Source organism: Aphelocoma coerulescens, unplaced genomic scaffold (genome assembly GCF_041296385.1).
Source record: "Aphelocoma coerulescens isolate FSJ_1873_10779 unplaced genomic scaffold, UR_Acoe_1.0 HiC_scaffold_345, whole genome shotgun sequence".
Lineage (NCBI taxonomy): Eukaryota > Metazoa > Chordata > Aves > Passeriformes > Corvidae > Aphelocoma > Aphelocoma coerulescens.
This window is the reverse complement of record NW_027183688.1, coordinates 1-16,763: the sequence shown is the minus strand read 5'-3', so window position 1 is coordinate 16,763 and position 16,763 is coordinate 1. Positions and strand designations below refer to the sequence as shown.

General features: G+C 56.3%; 1 protein-coding gene and 1 long non-coding RNA gene across 2 annotated transcripts; one reads left to right on the top strand and one right to left on the bottom strand.

Moving 5' to 3' along the window:
- Window positions 1–992: 992 nt before the first annotated feature.
- LOC138101589 (proteasome subunit beta type-5-like) lies at window positions 993–14,206 on the bottom strand (the record flags this gene model as incomplete). The annotated part of the gene is given in 5 exon segments (XM_068999350.1): window positions 993–2,167; window positions 10,310–10,616; window positions 13,795–14,048; window positions 14,051–14,114; window positions 14,117–14,206. Coding segments are annotated over 5 exon segments (1,017 nt in total), but the record flags the coding sequence as incomplete, so codon positions are not given.
- A 260-nt stretch (window positions 14,207–14,466) lies between these two features.
- LOC138101593 (uncharacterized) lies at window positions 14,467–16,135 on the top strand. Its single transcript, XR_011147215.1, has 3 exons — window positions 14,467–14,519; window positions 15,189–15,268; window positions 15,809–16,135. It is a non-coding gene; the product is annotated as an uncharacterized lncRNA (long non-coding RNA).
- The last annotated feature ends 628 nt before the right edge of the window (window positions 16,136–16,763 follow it).

Here is a 16,763-nt window from a genome sequence, read left to right as displayed (position 1 = left end):
CCCCCAAAAACCTCCCCCCAAAAAACACCGATTTTTCCACACAAACTCCGTTTTTTTTACTCTTTTTCCCCAAAATTGCACTTTTTTTCCCCAAAATTCTGCGTTTTTTCCCCAAAATTCCCGGATTTTCTCCCAATTCTCTCGGCGTCTCCTGGAGCTCTCCCAGCCCTTCTGACACCCCCAAAAACCCCCAAAATCCCCCCCAAAAAATCCCCCAAAACCCCTCCAAAAACCACCATTTTTTTCCCACAAATTCCACTTTTTTTTCCCAAAATTTGGCTTTTTTCCCCCCAAAATTCCCCATTTTTTTCACTCCATTTTTCCCCAAAATTCCCGGATTTTCTCCCAATTCTCTCGGCATCTCCTGGAGCTCTCCCAGCCCTTCTGACACCCCCAAAAATCCCCCAAAACCCCCCAAAAAACCACCAATTTTTCCACACAAACTCCGTTTTTTTGACTCTTTTTTCCCCAAAATTCCACTTTTTTCCCCCCAAAATTCCACTTTTTTTTCCACTCAATTTTCCCCAAAATTCCCGTTTTTTTTCCCAAAACCCCTCAGACCTCTCCCGCTCTCCTGAACCCCCCAAACCCCCCCAAAAAAACCCCAATTTTTCCACACAAACTCCCATTTTTGCCTCTTTATTCCCCAAAATCCCTCATTTTTCCCCCGCCCCCAGTTGCCCAAATCCGCCCGGGCTGGCCCCGCCCCGCTGCTCACTGGCCGCAGCGCCGCTGCAGCTCGCCCACGTCGTGCTGGGCCACCAGGCCCCCAAAAACCCCCCAAAACCCCCCAAAATCAGACCCAAAAAACCCCAATTTTTCCACACAAACTCCCATTTTTGGCTCTTTTTCCCCAAAATTCCGCGGTTTTTCCCCAAAATTCCCGGATTTTCTCCCAATTCTCTCGGCATTTCCTGGAGCTCTCCCAGCCCTTCTGACACCCCCAAAATCCCCCAAAACCCCCCAAAAAATACCAATTTTTCCACACAAACTCCATTTTTTTGGCTCTTTTTTCCCAAATTTCCACATTTTTTTCCATTCCACTTTTTTTCCACTCAGTTTTTCCCAAAATTCCCGGTTTTTTTCCCAAAACCCCTCGCACCTCTCCCGCTCTCCCGAACCCCTTCAAACCCCCCAAAATCCCCCCAAAAACCTCCCCCCAAAAAACACCGATTTTTCCACACAAACTCCGTTTTTTTTACTCTTTTTCCCCAAAATTGCACTTTTTTTCCCCAAAATTCTGCGTTTTTTCCCCAAAATTCCCGGATTTTCTCCCAATTCTCTCGGCGTCTCCTGGAGCTCTCCCAGCCCTTCTGACACCCCCAAAAACCCCCAAAATCCCCCCCAAAAAATCCCCCAAAACCCCTCCAAAAACCACCATTTTTTTCCCACAAATTCCACATTTTTTTCCCAAAATTTGGCTTTTTTCCCCCCAAAATTCCCCATTTTTTTCACTCCATTTTTCCCCAAAATTCCCGGATTTTCTCCCAATTCTCTCGGCGTCTCCTGGAGCTCTCCCAGCCCTTCTGACACCCCCAAAAATCCCCCAAAACCCCCCAAAAAACCACCAATTTTTCCACACAAACTCCGTTTTTTTGACTCTTTTTTCCCCAAAATTCCACTTTTTTCCCCCCAAAATTCCACTTTTTTTTCCACTCAATTTTCCCCAAAATTCCCGGTTTTTTTCCCAAAACCCCTCAGACCTCTCCCGCTCTCCTGAACCCCCCAAACCCCCCCAAAAAACCCCCAATTTTCCCACACAAACTCCGTGGTTTTGGCTCTTTTTCTCCCAATTTTTGCTTTTTTTTTCCCCCCCCCCTCCCCCCGGTTGCCCAAATCCGCCCGGGCTGGCCCCGCCCCGCTGCTCACTGGCCGTAGCGCCGCTGCAGCTCGCCCACGTCGTGCTGGGCCACCAGGCGCCAGCCGCGCGGGCCGGCGTGGAAGACGCGCACCGTGCCCCCCGAGTAGGCGTCGCGCCGCGCCGCCTGGTAGATGGCCCGCCGGGCCAGCTCGCACGCCGCCTCCTCGCTGGCCCGCGGGCTACCGGCCTCGTCCCCGGGGCTAGCCAGCCCCCGGTCCAGCACGCCGTAGGCGTAGGACGAGCCCGAGCCCACGGCGAAGGCGGCGCCCGGCACGCGCTGGCCCTCGCTGTCCACGTAGTACAGGCCTGCGGCGGGGGGGGGTGTGGCTAGTGAGTTGGGGGGGGGGGGGCTAGTGCGGGTTTTGGGGTGTGGTTAGGGAGTTTGGGGGTGTGGCGAGTGAGTTTAGGGGTGCGGCTAGTGGATTTGGGGGGTGGCTAGTGAGTTTAGGGGTGTGGCTAGTGAATTTGAGGAGTGGCTAGTGGGGTTTTGGGGTGTGGCTAGTGAGTTTAAGGGTGTGGCTAGTGAATTTGGGGGGTGGATAGTGAGTTTAGGGGTGTGGCTAGTGAAGTTGGGGGGTGGCTAGTGGGGTTTTGGGGTGTGGCTAGTGAGTTTAAGGGTGTGGCTAGTGAATTTGAGGAGTGGCTAGCGGGGTTTTGGGGTGTGGCTAGTGAGTTTTGGGGCGTGGGAAGTGAGTTTTGAGGTGTGGCTAGTGAATTTGGGGTGTGGCTAGTGAATTTGGGGGGGTGGCTAGTGGGGTTTTGGGGTGTGGTTAGGGAGTTTGGGGGTGTGGCGAGTGAGTTTAGGGGTGTGGCTAGTGAATTTGGGGGGTGGCTAGTGGGGTTTTGGGGTGTGGTTAGTGAGTTTAGGGGTGTGGCTAGTGAATTTGGGGGGTGGCTAGTGGGGTTTTGGGGTGTGGCTAGTGAGTTTAAGGGTGTGGCTAGTGAATTTGGGGGGTGGATAGTGACTTTAGGGGTGTGGCTAGTGAATTTGGGGGGTGGCTAGTGGGGTTTTGGGGTGTGGTTAGGGAGTTTGGGGGTGTGGTGAGTGAGTTTTGAGGTGTGGCTAGTGAATTTGGGGGGTGGCTAGTGGGGTTTTGGGGTGTGGTTAGTGAGTTTAGGGGTGTGGCTAGTGAATTTGGGGGGTGGCTAGTGGGGTTTTGGGGTGTGGCTAGTGAGTTTTGGGGTGTGGGAAGTCAATTTTGAGGCGTGGGAAGTGAGTTTTGGGGTGTGGCTAGTGGATTGAGGGGTGTGGCTAGTGAGTTTGAACAGGTGGCTAGTGGATTTAGGGGTGTGCCTAGTGGATATCGGAGTGTGGCTAGTGAATTTGGAAGTGTGGGAAGCGAGTTTTGGGGTGTGGCTAGTGGATTGAGGGGTGTGGCTAGTGAACTTGACGGGTGGCTAGTGAATTTTGGGGTGTGGGAAGTGAATTTTGAGGCGTGGGAAGTGAATTTTGGGGTGTGGCTAGTGAGTTTGAACATGTGGCTAGTGGATTTAGGGGTGTGGCCAGTGGGTTTTGGGGTGTGGCTAGTGGGTTTGGGACGGTGGCTCGTCAGTTTGAGCATGTGGCTAGTGGATTTAGGGGTGTGCCTAGGGGATTTTGGAGCGTGGCTAGTGAATTTTGAGGCGTGGGAAGCGAGTTTTGGGGTGTGGCCACTGAACTTGGGGGTGTGGCTACTGGCTTTAAGGGTGTGGCTAGTGGGCTTCCAGGCGTGGTGAGTGAATTTGGGGGTGTGGAAATTGAGTTTTGGGGTGTGGCTAGTGGATTGAGGGGTGTGGCTAGTGGGCATTCAGATGTGGCTAGTGGATTTAGGGGTGTGGCCAGTGGGTTTTGGGGTGTGGCGACAGAATTTGGGGGATCGGGACCCTCCCAGTCCCTCCCAGTTCCCTCCCAGTCCCTCCCAGTTGCTCCCAGTTCATCCCAGTTCCCTCCCAGTCCATCCCAGTCCCTCCCAGTGCCCTCCCAGTTCATCCCAGTCCCTCCCAGTCCCTCCCAGTCCCTCCCAGTCCATCCCAGTCCCTCCCAGTCCCTCCCAGTTGCTCCCAGTTCATCCCAGTTCCCTCCCAGTTCCCTCCCAGTCCCTCCCAGCCCCTCCCGGACCCCTCCCAGTCCCCTCCCAGTTGCTCCCAGTTCATCCCAGTTCCCTCCCAGTCCCTCCCAGTGCCCTCCCAGTTCATCCCAGTCCCTCCCAGTTCATCCCAGTCCATCCCAGTCCCTCCCAGTTCCTCCCAGTCCCTCCCAGTTCCCTCCCAGTCGCTCCCAGTTCATCCCAGTCCCTCCCAGTTGCTCCCAGTTCATCCCAGTTCCCTCCCAGTCCATCCCAGTCCCTCCCAGTTCCCTCCCAGTTCTTCCCAGCCCCTCCCAGTACCTCCCAGTTCCCTCCCAGTCCCTCCCAGTTCCTCACAGTCCCTCCCAGTGCCCTCCCAGTCCCTCCCAGTTCATCCCAGTCCCTCCCAGTACCTCCCAGTTCCTCCCAGTCCCTCCCAGTTCCCTCCCAGTTCCCTCCCAGTCCCTCCCAGTTCCTCCCAGTCCCTCCCAGTTCCCTCCCAGTTCATCCCAGTCCCTCCCAGTTCCTCCCAGTCCCTCCCAGTGACCCCAAACCCCCTCAGAACTTGCCCGAACCCGCTCCCAGTTCAAACCAGTCCGGCCGCAAACCCGCTCCCAGTCCCAACCAGTGCATCCCAGTCACTCCCAGTCCAAACCAGTGCATCCCAGCGACCCCAACCCCCCTCAGAATGACCCCAAACCCGCTCCCAGTCACTCCCAGTCCATTTCAAGTCCATTTCCAGTCCAAACCAGTACGGCCCCCAACCCGCTCCCAGTCCAAACCAGTCCGTTCCCAGTCCAAATCAGTCCATTCCCAGTCACCCCCAGACACTCCCAGTCCGTTCCCAGTCACTCCCAGTCCAAACCAGTCCATCCCAGTCACCACAAACCCCTTCAGAACTGGCCCAAACCCCCTCGGAATGACCCCAAACCCGCTCCCAGTCACTCCCAGTCCATCCCACTGGCTCCCAGTCCAAACCAGTGCCTCCCAGTCCATCCCAGTGTCTCCCAGTCCACTCCCAGTGCCTCCCAGTCCACTCCCAGTGTCTCCCAGTCCACTCCCAGTGCCTCCCAGTCCACTCCCAGCGGCTCCCAGTCACTCCCAGTGCATCCCAGTCACCCCAAACCCCCTCACAACTTACCCAAACCACCTCAGAATGACCCCAAACCCGCTCCCAGTCACTCCCAGTCACTCCCAGTCTGCTCCCAGTCACTCCCAGTCCAAACCAGTACGGCCCCCGACCCACTCCCAGTCCGAACCAGTCCGTTCCCGGTCCAAACCAGTCCGTTCCCAGTCACTCCCAGTCCAAACCAGTCCATCCCAGTCACCACAAACCCCTTCAGAACTGGCCCAAACCCCCTCGGAATGACCCCAAACCCGCTCCCAGTCACTCCCAGTCCATCCCAGTGCCTCCCAGTCCAAACCAGTGCCTCCCAGTCCACTCCCAGTGCCTCCCAGTCCAAACCAGTGCCTCCCAGTCCACTCCCAGCGGCTCCCAGTCCACTCCCAGTGCATCCCAGTCACCCCAAACCCCCTCACAACTTACCCAAACCACCTCAGAATGACCCCAAACCCGCTCCCAGTCACTCCCAGTCACTCCCAGTCTGCTCCCAGTCACTCCCAGTCCAAACCAGTGACCCCAAACCCCCTCAGAACTTGCCCAAACCCCCTCCCAGTCACTCCCAGTCCACTCCCAGTCCAAACCAGTACGGCCCCCGACCCGCTCCCACTCCGAACCAGTCCGTTCCCAGTCCAAACCAGTCCGTTCCCAGTCACTCCCAGTCCAAACCAGTCCATCCCAGTCACCACAAACCCCTTCAGAACTGGCCCAAACCCCCTCGGAATGACCCCAAACCCGCTCCCAGTCACTCCCAGTCCATCCCAGTGGCTCCCAGTCACTCCCAGTGCCTCCCAGTCCACTCCCAGTGCCTCCTAGTCCACTCCCAGTGCATCCCAGTCCAGTCCCAGTGCTTCCCAGTCCAAACCAGTGACCCCAAACCCCCTCAGAACTGGCCCCAAACCCCCTCCCAGTCACTCCCACTCTGGTCCCAGTCACTCCCAGTCACTCCAAACCCCCTCAGAACTGGCCCAAACCCCCTCCCAGTCCCTCCCAGTCCCTCCCAGTGCCTCTTAGTCCACTCCCAGTGCATCCCAGTCCACTCCCAGTGCCTCCCAGTCCAAACCAGTGACCCCAAACCCCCTCAGAACTGGCCCAAACCCCCTCAGAACTGGCCCAAAGCCCCTCCCAGTCTGCTCCCAGTCACTCCCAGTCCAAACCAGTGACTCCAAACCCCTTCAGAACTGGCCCAAACCCCCTCCCAGTCTGGTCCCAGTCACTCCCAGTGACTCCAAACCCCCTCAGAACTGGCCCCAAACCCCCTCCCAGTCACTCCCAGTGACTGCAAACCCCCTCAGAACTGGCCCAAACCCCCTCAGAACTGGCCCAAAGCCCCTCAGAACTGGCCCAAACCCCCTCCCAGTGGCTCCCAGTGGCTCCCAGTACCTGGCCCCCTCTTGTCCCAGCCGCACACCATGGTGCCCAGGCTGAGCCCCATGCCCTTGTACTGGTAGACGAGGTTGGCCAGCAGCTTGGAGGCGGCGGCCACCGAGACGGGCTCCTTGTTGCGCAGCTCGTGCACGCGGCACTGGCGCTCCCAGTACGGCCCCCGACCCGCTCCCAGTCCAAACCAGTACGGCCCCCGACCCGCTCCCAGTCCGAACCAGTCCGTTCCCGGTCCAAATCAGTCCATTCCCAGTCCAAACCAGTCCATCCCAGTCACCACAAACCCCTTCAGAACTGGCCCAAACCCCCTCGGAATGACCCCAAACCCGCTCCCAGTCACTCCCAGTCCATCCCAGTGGCTCCCAGTCACTCCCAGTGCCTCCCAGTCCAAACCAGTGCCTCCCAGTCCACTCCCAGTCACTCCCAGTGCCTCCCAGTCCAAACCAGTGCCTCCCAGTCCACTCCCAGTCACTCCCGGTGCATCCCAGTCACCCCAAACCCCCTCACAACTTACCCAAACCACCTCAGAATGACCCCAAACCCGCTCCCAGTCACTCCCAGTCACTCCCAGTCTGCTCCCAGTCACTCCCAGTCCAAACCAGTGACCCCAAACCCCCTCAGAACTGGCCCAAACCCCCTCAGAACTGGCCCAAAGCCCCTCCCAGTCTGGTCCCAGTCACTCCCAGTCCAAACCAGTGACCCCAAACACCCTCAGAACTGGCCCAAAGCCCCTCCCAGTCTGGTCCCGGTCACTCCCAGTCCAAACCAGTGACCCCAAACCCCCTCAGAACTGGCCCAAACCCCCTCAGAACTGGCCCAAACCCCCTCCCAGTCACTCCCAGTGACTCCAAACCCCTTCAGAACTGGCCCAAACCCCCTCAGAACTGGCCCAAACCCCCTCAGAACTGGCCCAAACCCCCTCAGAACTGGCCCAAAGCCCCTCAGAACTGGCCCAAACCCCCTCCCAGTGGCTCCCAGTGGCTCCCAGTACCTGGCCCCCTCTTGTCCCAGCCGCACACCATGGTGCCCAGGCTGAGCCCCATGCCCTTGTACTGGTAGCCGAGCTTGGCCAGCAGCTTGGAGGCGGCGGCCACCGAGACGGGCTCCTTGTTGCGCAGCTCGTGCACGCGGCACCGGCGCTCCCAGTACGGCCCCCGACCCGCTCCCAGTCCAAACCAGTACGGCCCCCGACCCGCTCCCAGTCCGAACCAGTCCGTTCCCGGTCCAAATCAGTCCATTCCCAGTCCAAACCAGTCCATCCCAGTCACCACAAACCCCTTCAGAACTGGCCCAAACCCCCTCGGAATGACCCCAAACCCGCTCCCAGTCACTCCCAGTGCCTCCCAGTGGCTCCCAGTCCATCCCACTGGCTCCCAGTCACTCCCAGTGCCTCCTAGTCCATCCCAGTGCCTCCCAGTCCACTCCCAGTGCCTCCCAGTCCAAACCAGTGCCTCCCAGTCCACTCCCAGTGGCTCCCAGTCCAAACCAGTGACCCCAAACCCCCTCAGAACTGGCCCAAACCCGCTCCCAGTCACTCCCAGTCTGGTCCCAGTGGCTCCCAGTCACTCCCACTGCCTCCCAGTCCACTCCCAGTGCCTCCCAGTCCAAACCAGTGCATCCCAGTCCACTCCCAGCGGCTCCCAGTCCACTCCCAGTGCATCCCAGTCACCCCAAACCCCCTCACAACTTTCCCCAAAGCACCTCAGAATGACCCCAAACCCGCTCCCAGTCACTCCCAGTCACTCCCAGTCACTCCCAGTCCAAACCAGTGACCCCGAACCCCCTCAGAACTGGCCCAAACCCCCTCAGAACTGGCCCAAACCCCCTCAGAACTGGCCCAAACCCCCTCAGAACTGGCCCAAACCCCCTCCCAGTGGCTCCCAGTGGCTCCCAGTACCTGGCCCCCTCTTGTCCCAGCCGCACACCATGGTGCCCAGGCTGAGCCCCATGCCCTTGTACTGGTAGACGAGGTTGGCCAGCAGCTTGGAGGCGGCGGCCACCGAGACGGGCTCCTTGTTGCGCAGCTCGTGCACGCGGCACCGGCGCTCCCAGTACGGCCCCCGACCCGCTCCCAGTCCAAACCAGTACGGCCCCCGACCCGCTCCCAGTCCGAACCAGTCCGTTCCCGGTCCAAATCAGTCCATTCCCAGTCCAAACCAGTCCATCCCAGTCACCACAAACCCCTTCAGAACTGGCCCAAACCCCCTCGGAATGACCCCAAACCCGCTCCCAGTCACTCCCAGTCCATCCCAGTGGCTCCCAGTCACTCCCAGTGCCTCCCAGTCCAAACCAGTGCCTCCCAGTCCACTCCCAGTCACTCCCAGTGCCTCCCAGTCCAAACCAGTGCCTCCCAGTCCACTCCCAGTCACTCCCGGTGCATCCCAGTCACCCCAAACCCCCTCACAACTTACCCAAACCACCTCAGAATGACCCCAAACCCGCTCCCAGTCACTCCCAGTCACTCCCAGTCTGCTCCCAGTCACTCCCAGTCCAAACCAGTGACCCCAAACCCCCTCAGAACTGGCCCAAACCCCCTCAGAACTGGCCCAAAGCCCCTCCCAGTCTGCTCCCAGTCACTCCCAGTCCAAACCAGTGACCCCAAACCCCTTCAGAACTGGCCCAAACCCCCTCCCAGTCTGGTCCCGGTCACTCCCAGTCCAAACCAGTGACCCCAAACCCCCTCAGAAGTGGCCCAAACCCCCTCAGAACTGGCCCAAACCCCCTCCCAGTCACTCCCAGTGACTCCAAACCCCTTCAGAACTGGCCCAAACCCCCTCAGAACTGGCCCAAACCCCCTCAGAACTGGCCCAAACCCCCTCCCAGTCACTCCCAGTGACTCCAAACCCCCTCAGAACTGGCCCAAACCCCCTCAGAACTGGCCCAAAGCCCCTCAGAACTGGCCCAAACCCCCTCCCAGTGGCTCCCAGTGGCTCCCAGTACCTGGCCCCCTCTTGTCCCAGCCGCACACCATGGTGCCCAGGCTGAGCCCCATGCCCTTGTACTGGTAGACGAGGTTGGCCAGCAGCTTGGAGGCGGCGGCCACCGAGACGGGCTCCTTGTTGCGCAGCTCGTGCACGCGGCACTGGCGCTCCCAGTACGGCCCCCGACCCGCTCCCAGTCCAAACCAGTACGGCCCCCGACCCGCTCCCAGTCCGAACCAGTCCGTTCCCGGTCCAAATCAGTCCATTCCCAGTCCAAACCAGTCCATCCCAGTCACCACAAACCCCTTCAGAACTGGCCCAAACCCCCTCGGAATGACCCCAAACCCGCTCCCAGTCGCTCCCAGTCCATCCCAGTGGCTCCCAGTCCGTCCCAGTGGCTCCCAGTCACTCCCAGTGCCTCCCAGTCCAAACCAGTGCCTCCCAGTCCACTCCCAGTCACTCCCGGTGCATCCCAGTCACCCCAAACCCCCTCACAACTTACCCAAACCACCTCAGAATGACCCCAAACCCGCTCCCAGTCACTCCCAGTCACTCCCAGTCTGGTCCCAGTCACTCCCAGTCCAAACCAGTGACCCCAAACCCCCTCAGAACTGGCCCAAACCCCCTCAGAACTGGCCCAAAGCCCCTCCCAGTCTGGTCCCAGTCACTCCCAGTCCAAACCAGTGACCCCAAACACCCTCAGAACTGGCCCAAAGCCCCTCCCAGTCTGGTCCCGGTCACTCCCAGTCCAAACCAGTGACCCCAAACCCCCTCAGAACTGGCCCAAACCCCCTCAGAACTGGCCCAAACCCCCTCCCAGTCACTCCCAGTGACTCCAAACCCCTTCAGAACTGGCCCAAACCCCCTCAGAACTGGCCCAAACCCCCTCAGAACTGGCCCAAACCCCCTCAGAACTGGCCCAAAGCCCCTCAGAACTGGCCCAAACCCCCTCCCAGTGGCTCCCAGTGGCTCCCAGTACCTGGCCCCCTCTTGTCCCAGCCGCACACCATGGTGCCCAGGCTGAGCCCCATGCCCTTGTACTGGTAGACGAGGTTGGCCAGCAGCTTGGAGGCGGCGGCCACCGAGACGGGCTCCTTGTTGCGCAGCTCGTGCACGCGGCACTGGCGAGCCACCAGGCGCTGCCAGAAGCCGCAGTCGGCGGCGCCGCCGGCCATGGTGCCCAGGATGCGGGCGCTGATGGGCAGCACCTTCAGCACCGACTGCGAGGCGATGTAGGAGCCCGCCGTGGCCCGCGAGTCCACGGCCACCGTCACGCCGTGGGGGGACTGGGGGGGAAATGGGGGGATAAAGGGGGGGGAATAAAGGGGGAATGAAGGGGGAATAAAGGGAAAAAAAACAGAAAAAAATGGGGGAGAAATGGGGGAAAAAACAGAAAAAAATGGGGGAGAAATGGGGGAGAAATGGGGGAGAAATGGGGGAGAAAATGGGGGAGAAATGGGGGGAAAAGGGGGGGGAAATGGGGAAATAAAGGGGGAAAAACAGAAAAAATGGGGGAGAAATGGGGAAAAAGGGGGGGAGAAATGGGAGGGAAATAGGGGAGAAATGGGGAAATAAAGGAGAAAAAAACAGAAAAAAAATGGGGGGAAAATGGGGGAGAAATGGGGAAAAAAAGGGGGGAGAAATGGGGAAATAAAGGGGGAAAAAACAGAAAAAAAATGGGGGAGAAATGGGGGAGAAATGGGGAAAAATGGGGGAAAAGTGGGGGAGAAATGGGGGAGAAATGGGGGAGAAATGGGGAATTAAAGGGGAAAAAAACAGAAAAAAATAGGGGGAAAATGGGGGAGAAATGGGGGAGAAATGGGGAAATAAATGGGAAAAAAAAAGAAAAAAATGGGGGAGAAATGGGGGAAAAAACAGAAAAAAATGGGGGAAAAAACAGAAAAAAATGGGGGAAAAAATGGGGGAGAAATGGGGGAGAAATGGGGAAATAAAGGGGAAAAAAAAAGAAAAAAATGGGGGAGAAATGGGGGTGAAATGGGGAAAAAGGGGGGGAGAAATGGGAGGGAAATAGGAGAGAAATGGGGAAATAAAGGAGAAAAAAACAGAAAAAAAATGGGGGGAAAATGGGGGAGAAATGGGGAAAAAAAGGGGGGAGAAATGGGGAAATAAAGGGGGAAAAAACAGAAAAAAAATGGGAGAGAAATGGGGGAGAAATGGGGAAAAATGGGGGAGAAATGGGGGAGAAATGGGGAAAAATGGGGGAGAAATGGGGGAGAAATGGGGGAGAAATGGGGAATTAAAGGGGAAAAAAACAGAAAAAAATAGGGGGAAAATGGGGGAGAAATGGGGGAGAAATGGGGAAATAAATGGGAAAAAAAAAGAAAAAAATGGGGGAAAAAACAGAAAAAAATGGGGGAAAAAATGGGGGAGAAATGGGGGAGAAATGGGGGAGAAATGGGGAAATAAAGGGGAAAAAAACAGAAAAAAATGGGGGAGAAATGGGGGAAAAACAGAAAAAAATGGGGGAGAAATGGGGGAGAAATGGGGGAAAAATGGGGGAGAAACAGAAAAAAATGGGGGAGAAATGGGGGAGAAATGGGGAAAAAGGGGGGGGGAAAAAGGGGGAAAAAATGTGGGAGAAATGGGGAAATAAAGGGGAAAAAAACGGGGGAGAAATAAGGAAAAATGGGGGAGAAATGGGGGAGAAATGGGGGAAAAATGGGGGAAAAACAGAAAAGAATGGCGGAGAAATGGGGGAAAAATGGGGAAAAATGGGGGAGAAATGGGGGAGAAATGGGGGAGATATGGGGAAAAATGGGGGAGAAATGGGGGAGAAATGGGGAAATAAAGGAGAAAAAAACAGAAAAAAATGGGGGAGAAATGGGGGAAAAATGGGGGAAAAAACAGAAAAGAATGGCGGAGAAATGGGGGAAAAATGGGGGAGAAATGGGGAAAAAAGGGGAAAAAACCAGAAAAAAATGGGGGAGAAATGGGGAAAAATTGGGGAAAATGGGGGAAAAATGGGGAAATAAAGGGGAAAAAAACAGAAAAAAATGGGGGAAAAATGGGGGAGAAATGGGGAAAAAAAGGGGGGGAAATGGGGAAAAAATGTGGGAGAAATGGGGAAATAAAGGGGAAAAAAACAGAAAAAAATGGGGGAGAAATGGGGGAGAAATGGGGAAATAAAGGGGAAAAAAGCAGAAAAAAATGGGGGACAAATGGGGGAGAAATGGGGAGAAATGGGGGAAAAATGGGGGAGAAATGGGGGAAAAATGGGGGAAAAGTGGGGGAAAAAAGGGGGAAAAAGGGGGGGAAAAAGGGGGGAAAGAGGGGAGAAAGGGGGAAATAAAAGCGAAAAAAAACAGAAAAAAAATGGGGGGAAAATGGGGGAGAAATGGGGAAAATGAAGGAAAAAAGGGGGGAAATGGGGGGAAAATGGGGAGAAACGGGGGAAAAAAAGGGGGAAAAAACAGAAAAAAGTGGGGGAGAAATGGGGGAAAAAGGGAGGAAAAGGGAGGAGAAGGGAGGAAAAGAAGAAAAAAGGGGAAAAATGCGAGAAAAATGAAGGAAAAAGGGGAGAAAGGGGGGAAAAGGGGGAGAAAGGGGAAAAAAGGGGAAAAAATGTGAGAAAAATGAGGGGAAAAATGGGGGAAAGGGGGGAGAACGGGGGAAAGGGGGGAAAAGGAGGGAAAATGGGGGAAAAGGGGAGAAAGGGGGAGAAAAATGGGGAAAGAAGGGGAAAAATGGGGGGAAAATGGGATTTTAGGGGGGAAATGGGGGAAAATTGGGGATTTGGGGGGAAAATGGGGGGAAATGGGATTAAATGAGGGGGGAATGGGGGAAAATGGGGATTTTAGGAGAGAAAAGGGGGAAATGGGGGATTTTAGGGGGAAATGGGGAAAAAGGGGGAAACAAAGGGGATTTCAGGGGAGGAAATGGGGGGAATTGGGGAAAAGGGGGAGAAATGAGGATTTTATAGGGGCAACGGGGGAAAAGGGGGATTTTAGGGGCGAAATGGGGAAGATTTGGGGATTTTAGGGGGGAATGGGGGAAAAGAGAGGGAATATGTGGATTTTAGGGGGAGAAAATGGGATCAAATTGGGGGAAAAATGGGGTTTTAGGGGGAGAAATGGGATTTAGGGAGGAGAACACGGAGATGAAAAGAGGAAAAGAGTGAGAAAAAGGAGAATAAATTTTAAAGTGCCTCACGCGCTTTTAGGGACAGCCCCTCGCCCCCGAGACTTCAGGATCCCCCCTAAAGGATTTGGGGTCCCCCAAATGGGATTTTGGGGTCTCCCCCAGGCATTTTGGGCCGCTTTATTGGAATCCCGGGGTTCCCCAGCGGGTCCTGAGGACTCTCAATGGGATTTTGGCCCCCCCTCCCTCCCCAAATGGACTTCGAGGTCCCCCAAACGGGATTTTAGGGTCCCAAACGGAACTTTGAGGCGCCCAGACGGGATTTTAGGGTCCCACACGGAATTTTGGGGGCATTTTCCCCCTCACCTTAAAGGCCAGCGTGGTGGTACCGTGAAGCATCTCAAAGCCGGGCCCATCCGGCAGTGCCTGAACGCCCCAAGGCGGAGCCGCCAGAACCCGCGGAGGACCCGGAGGATCCCGCAGGATTTCAGGGATCTCCGGGAAAGCCTCGGAGTCGTCGGGAAACGTTTTGGAGAGCGCCGAGAAGGGTTTGTGGAGCTCCGGGAGCTCGGAGCGGAGGACGCTGGCGAGCGCCATCTTGGATCCGGGCGGCTGAGGGAGGCGGCGCCCACAAAATGGCGGCGGCGACGCCGGAGCGGCGCCATCTTTGTTGAGGGCAAGGCGGGGGAAGGGCGCGGAACGGCGGCCGCGCATGCGCAGAGCGGAGGAGGCGAAGGCGCGAAGGCGCCGGCGCCATTTTGGTTGAGGGCAGGGCGCCCAAAGGTCGCGAAATGGCGGCGGCGGCGCATGCGCGGGACGGGGCGCAAAAAAGGGCGGGAAGGCGCGGGCGCCATTTTGGTTGAGGGCATGACTTGGGGATGGAGCTGGGTCGGGATTAAAGGCTTAAAATGAGGAGAAAAAGGCGATTTTCGGTTAAACGCGGAGGCGGGAGTTAAAATAAATGAAGTTGCGAATCGGCGGGAAAGGGTTCGGGGGGAAAAAGGGGGTTTTGGGGGGGGTTTCGTGAGGGGGTTTGGGGTGAAATTTCGCAGGTTTGGAGCGGCTGGAGGAGAGGCCTGAGGAGATTTGAGGTGAAAAATGATTTGGGGGGGAATTGGGGTAAAAAATGACATTTTGGGGATTTTGTGAGGGGATTTGGGGTTAAAAATGACATTTTTGGGGAGTTTGTGAGGGGATTTGGGGTCAGAAATGACATTTTGGAGGATTCTGTGAGGGGATTTGGGGTAAGAAATGACATTTTGTGGAGTTTGTGAGGGGATTTGGGGTCAGAAATGACATTTTGGAGGATTCTGTGAGGGGATTTGGGGTAAGAAATGACATTTTGTGGAGTTTGTGAGGGGATTTGGGGTCAGAAATGACATTTTGGAGGATTCTGTGAGGGGATTTGGGGTAAGAAATGACATTTTGTGGAGTTTGTGAGGGGATTTGGGGTTAAAAATGACATTTTGGTGGAGTTTGTGAGGGGATTTGGGGTAAGAAATGACATTTTGGGGAGTTTGTGAGGGGATTTGGGGTAAGAAATGACATTTTGGGGAGTTTGTGAGGGGATTTGGGGTCAAAAATGAAATTTTGGAGGATTCTGTGAGGGGATTTGGGTTAAAAAATGACATTTTGGGGAGTTTGTGAGGGGATTTGGGGTTAAAAATGACATTTTGGGGAGTTTGTGAGGGGATTTGGGGTCAAAAATGACATTTTGTGGAGTCTGTGATGGGATTTGGGGTAAAAAATGACCTTTTCAGGCCCTTTGTGGACTCTCTCCCCTCACTCCGAAGAAGCCGCGGGGCTCCTTCAGGGACAGCGCGGGATTCTCCCAGCACCGGTAACACCAAAACCCCTCCCAGTCCCTCCCAGTTCCCTCCCAGTCCCTCCCAGTTCCCTCCCAGTTCCCTCCCAGTTCCCTCCCAGTTCCTCCCAGTTTCCTCCCAGTTCCTCCCAGTTTCCTCCCAGTCCCTCGCAGTCCCTCCCAGTGACCCCCAATCCCCTCCCAGTCCCCTCCCAGTCCCTCCCAGTCCCTCCCAGTGACCCCCAATCCCCTCCCAGGTTCCCTCCCAGTCCCTCCCAGTCCCTCCCAGTCCCCTCCCAGTCCCCTCCCAGTTCCCTCCCAGTCCCCTTGCAGTCCCCTCCCAGTCCCTCCCAGTGACCCCCAATCCCCTCCCAGTCCCTCCCAGTCCCTCCCAGTGACCCCCAATCCCCTCCCAGGTTCCCTCCCAGTCCCCTCCCAGTTCCCTCCCAGTCCCCTTGCAGTCCCCTCCCAGTCCCTCCCAGTGACCCCCAATCCCCTCCCAGTCCCTCCCAGTCCCTCCCAGTTCCCTCCCAGTCCCCTCCCAGTCCCTCCCAGTGACCCCCAATGCCCTCCCAGGTTCCCTCCCAGTCCCTCCCAGTGCTCCCAGTCCGGGGTCAAGGTCCGCCTGCGGGGCTCGGATGTTCCGCGGGGGAGGCTCGGGGCGGCTCCGGGCGTTTTTTGGGGGGTCCGCGATGAGTTCGGGAGGGTCCCCGAGACCCCTGGAGGGGAAAGTGGCGCTGGTGACGGCGGGCACGGACGGGTGAGTGACCCCGAAACCGCCCGGATTCGCCCCGAAACCGAGCGCGGGGTCCGCCGCCAGGAGCGGAAATGGGAACCCGAAATAATCCCTGAACTCCCAAACCCCCCCGAAATCGCCTGGAATGAACCCAAAATTGAGCCAAAAATAACTCAAATTAACCTGAAATAATCAGTAGACTCCTAAACCTCCAAAATCCCCTGGAATGAACCCAAAATTGAGCCAAAATTAACTCAAATTAACCCGAAATAATTACTGGACTCCCAAACCCCCAAAATCCCCTGGAATAAACCCAAAACCGAGCCGAAATAACTCAAATTAACCCAAATTAACTCAAATTAACCCGAAATAATCCCTCCACTCCCAAACCCCCCCCCCCCTCCCAAAATCGCCTGGAATGAACCCAAAATTGAGCCAAAATTAACCCAAATTAACCCAAAATAATCCCTCAACTCCCAAACCCCCCCCAAATCCCCTGGAATGAACCCAAAATTAACCCAAATTAACTCAAATTAACTCAAATTAACCCGAAATAATCACTGAACTCCCAACCCCCCCAAAATCCCCAGGAATGAACCCAAAATTGAGCCAAAATTAACCCAAATTAACTCAAATTAACCCAAAATAATCACTGGACTCCCAAACCCCCAAAATCCCCTGGAATGAACCCAAAACCGAGCCAAAATTAACCCAAATTAACCCAAATTATCCCGAAATAATCCCTCCACTCCCAAACTCCCCCAAAATCCCCTGGAATGAACCCAAAATTGAGCC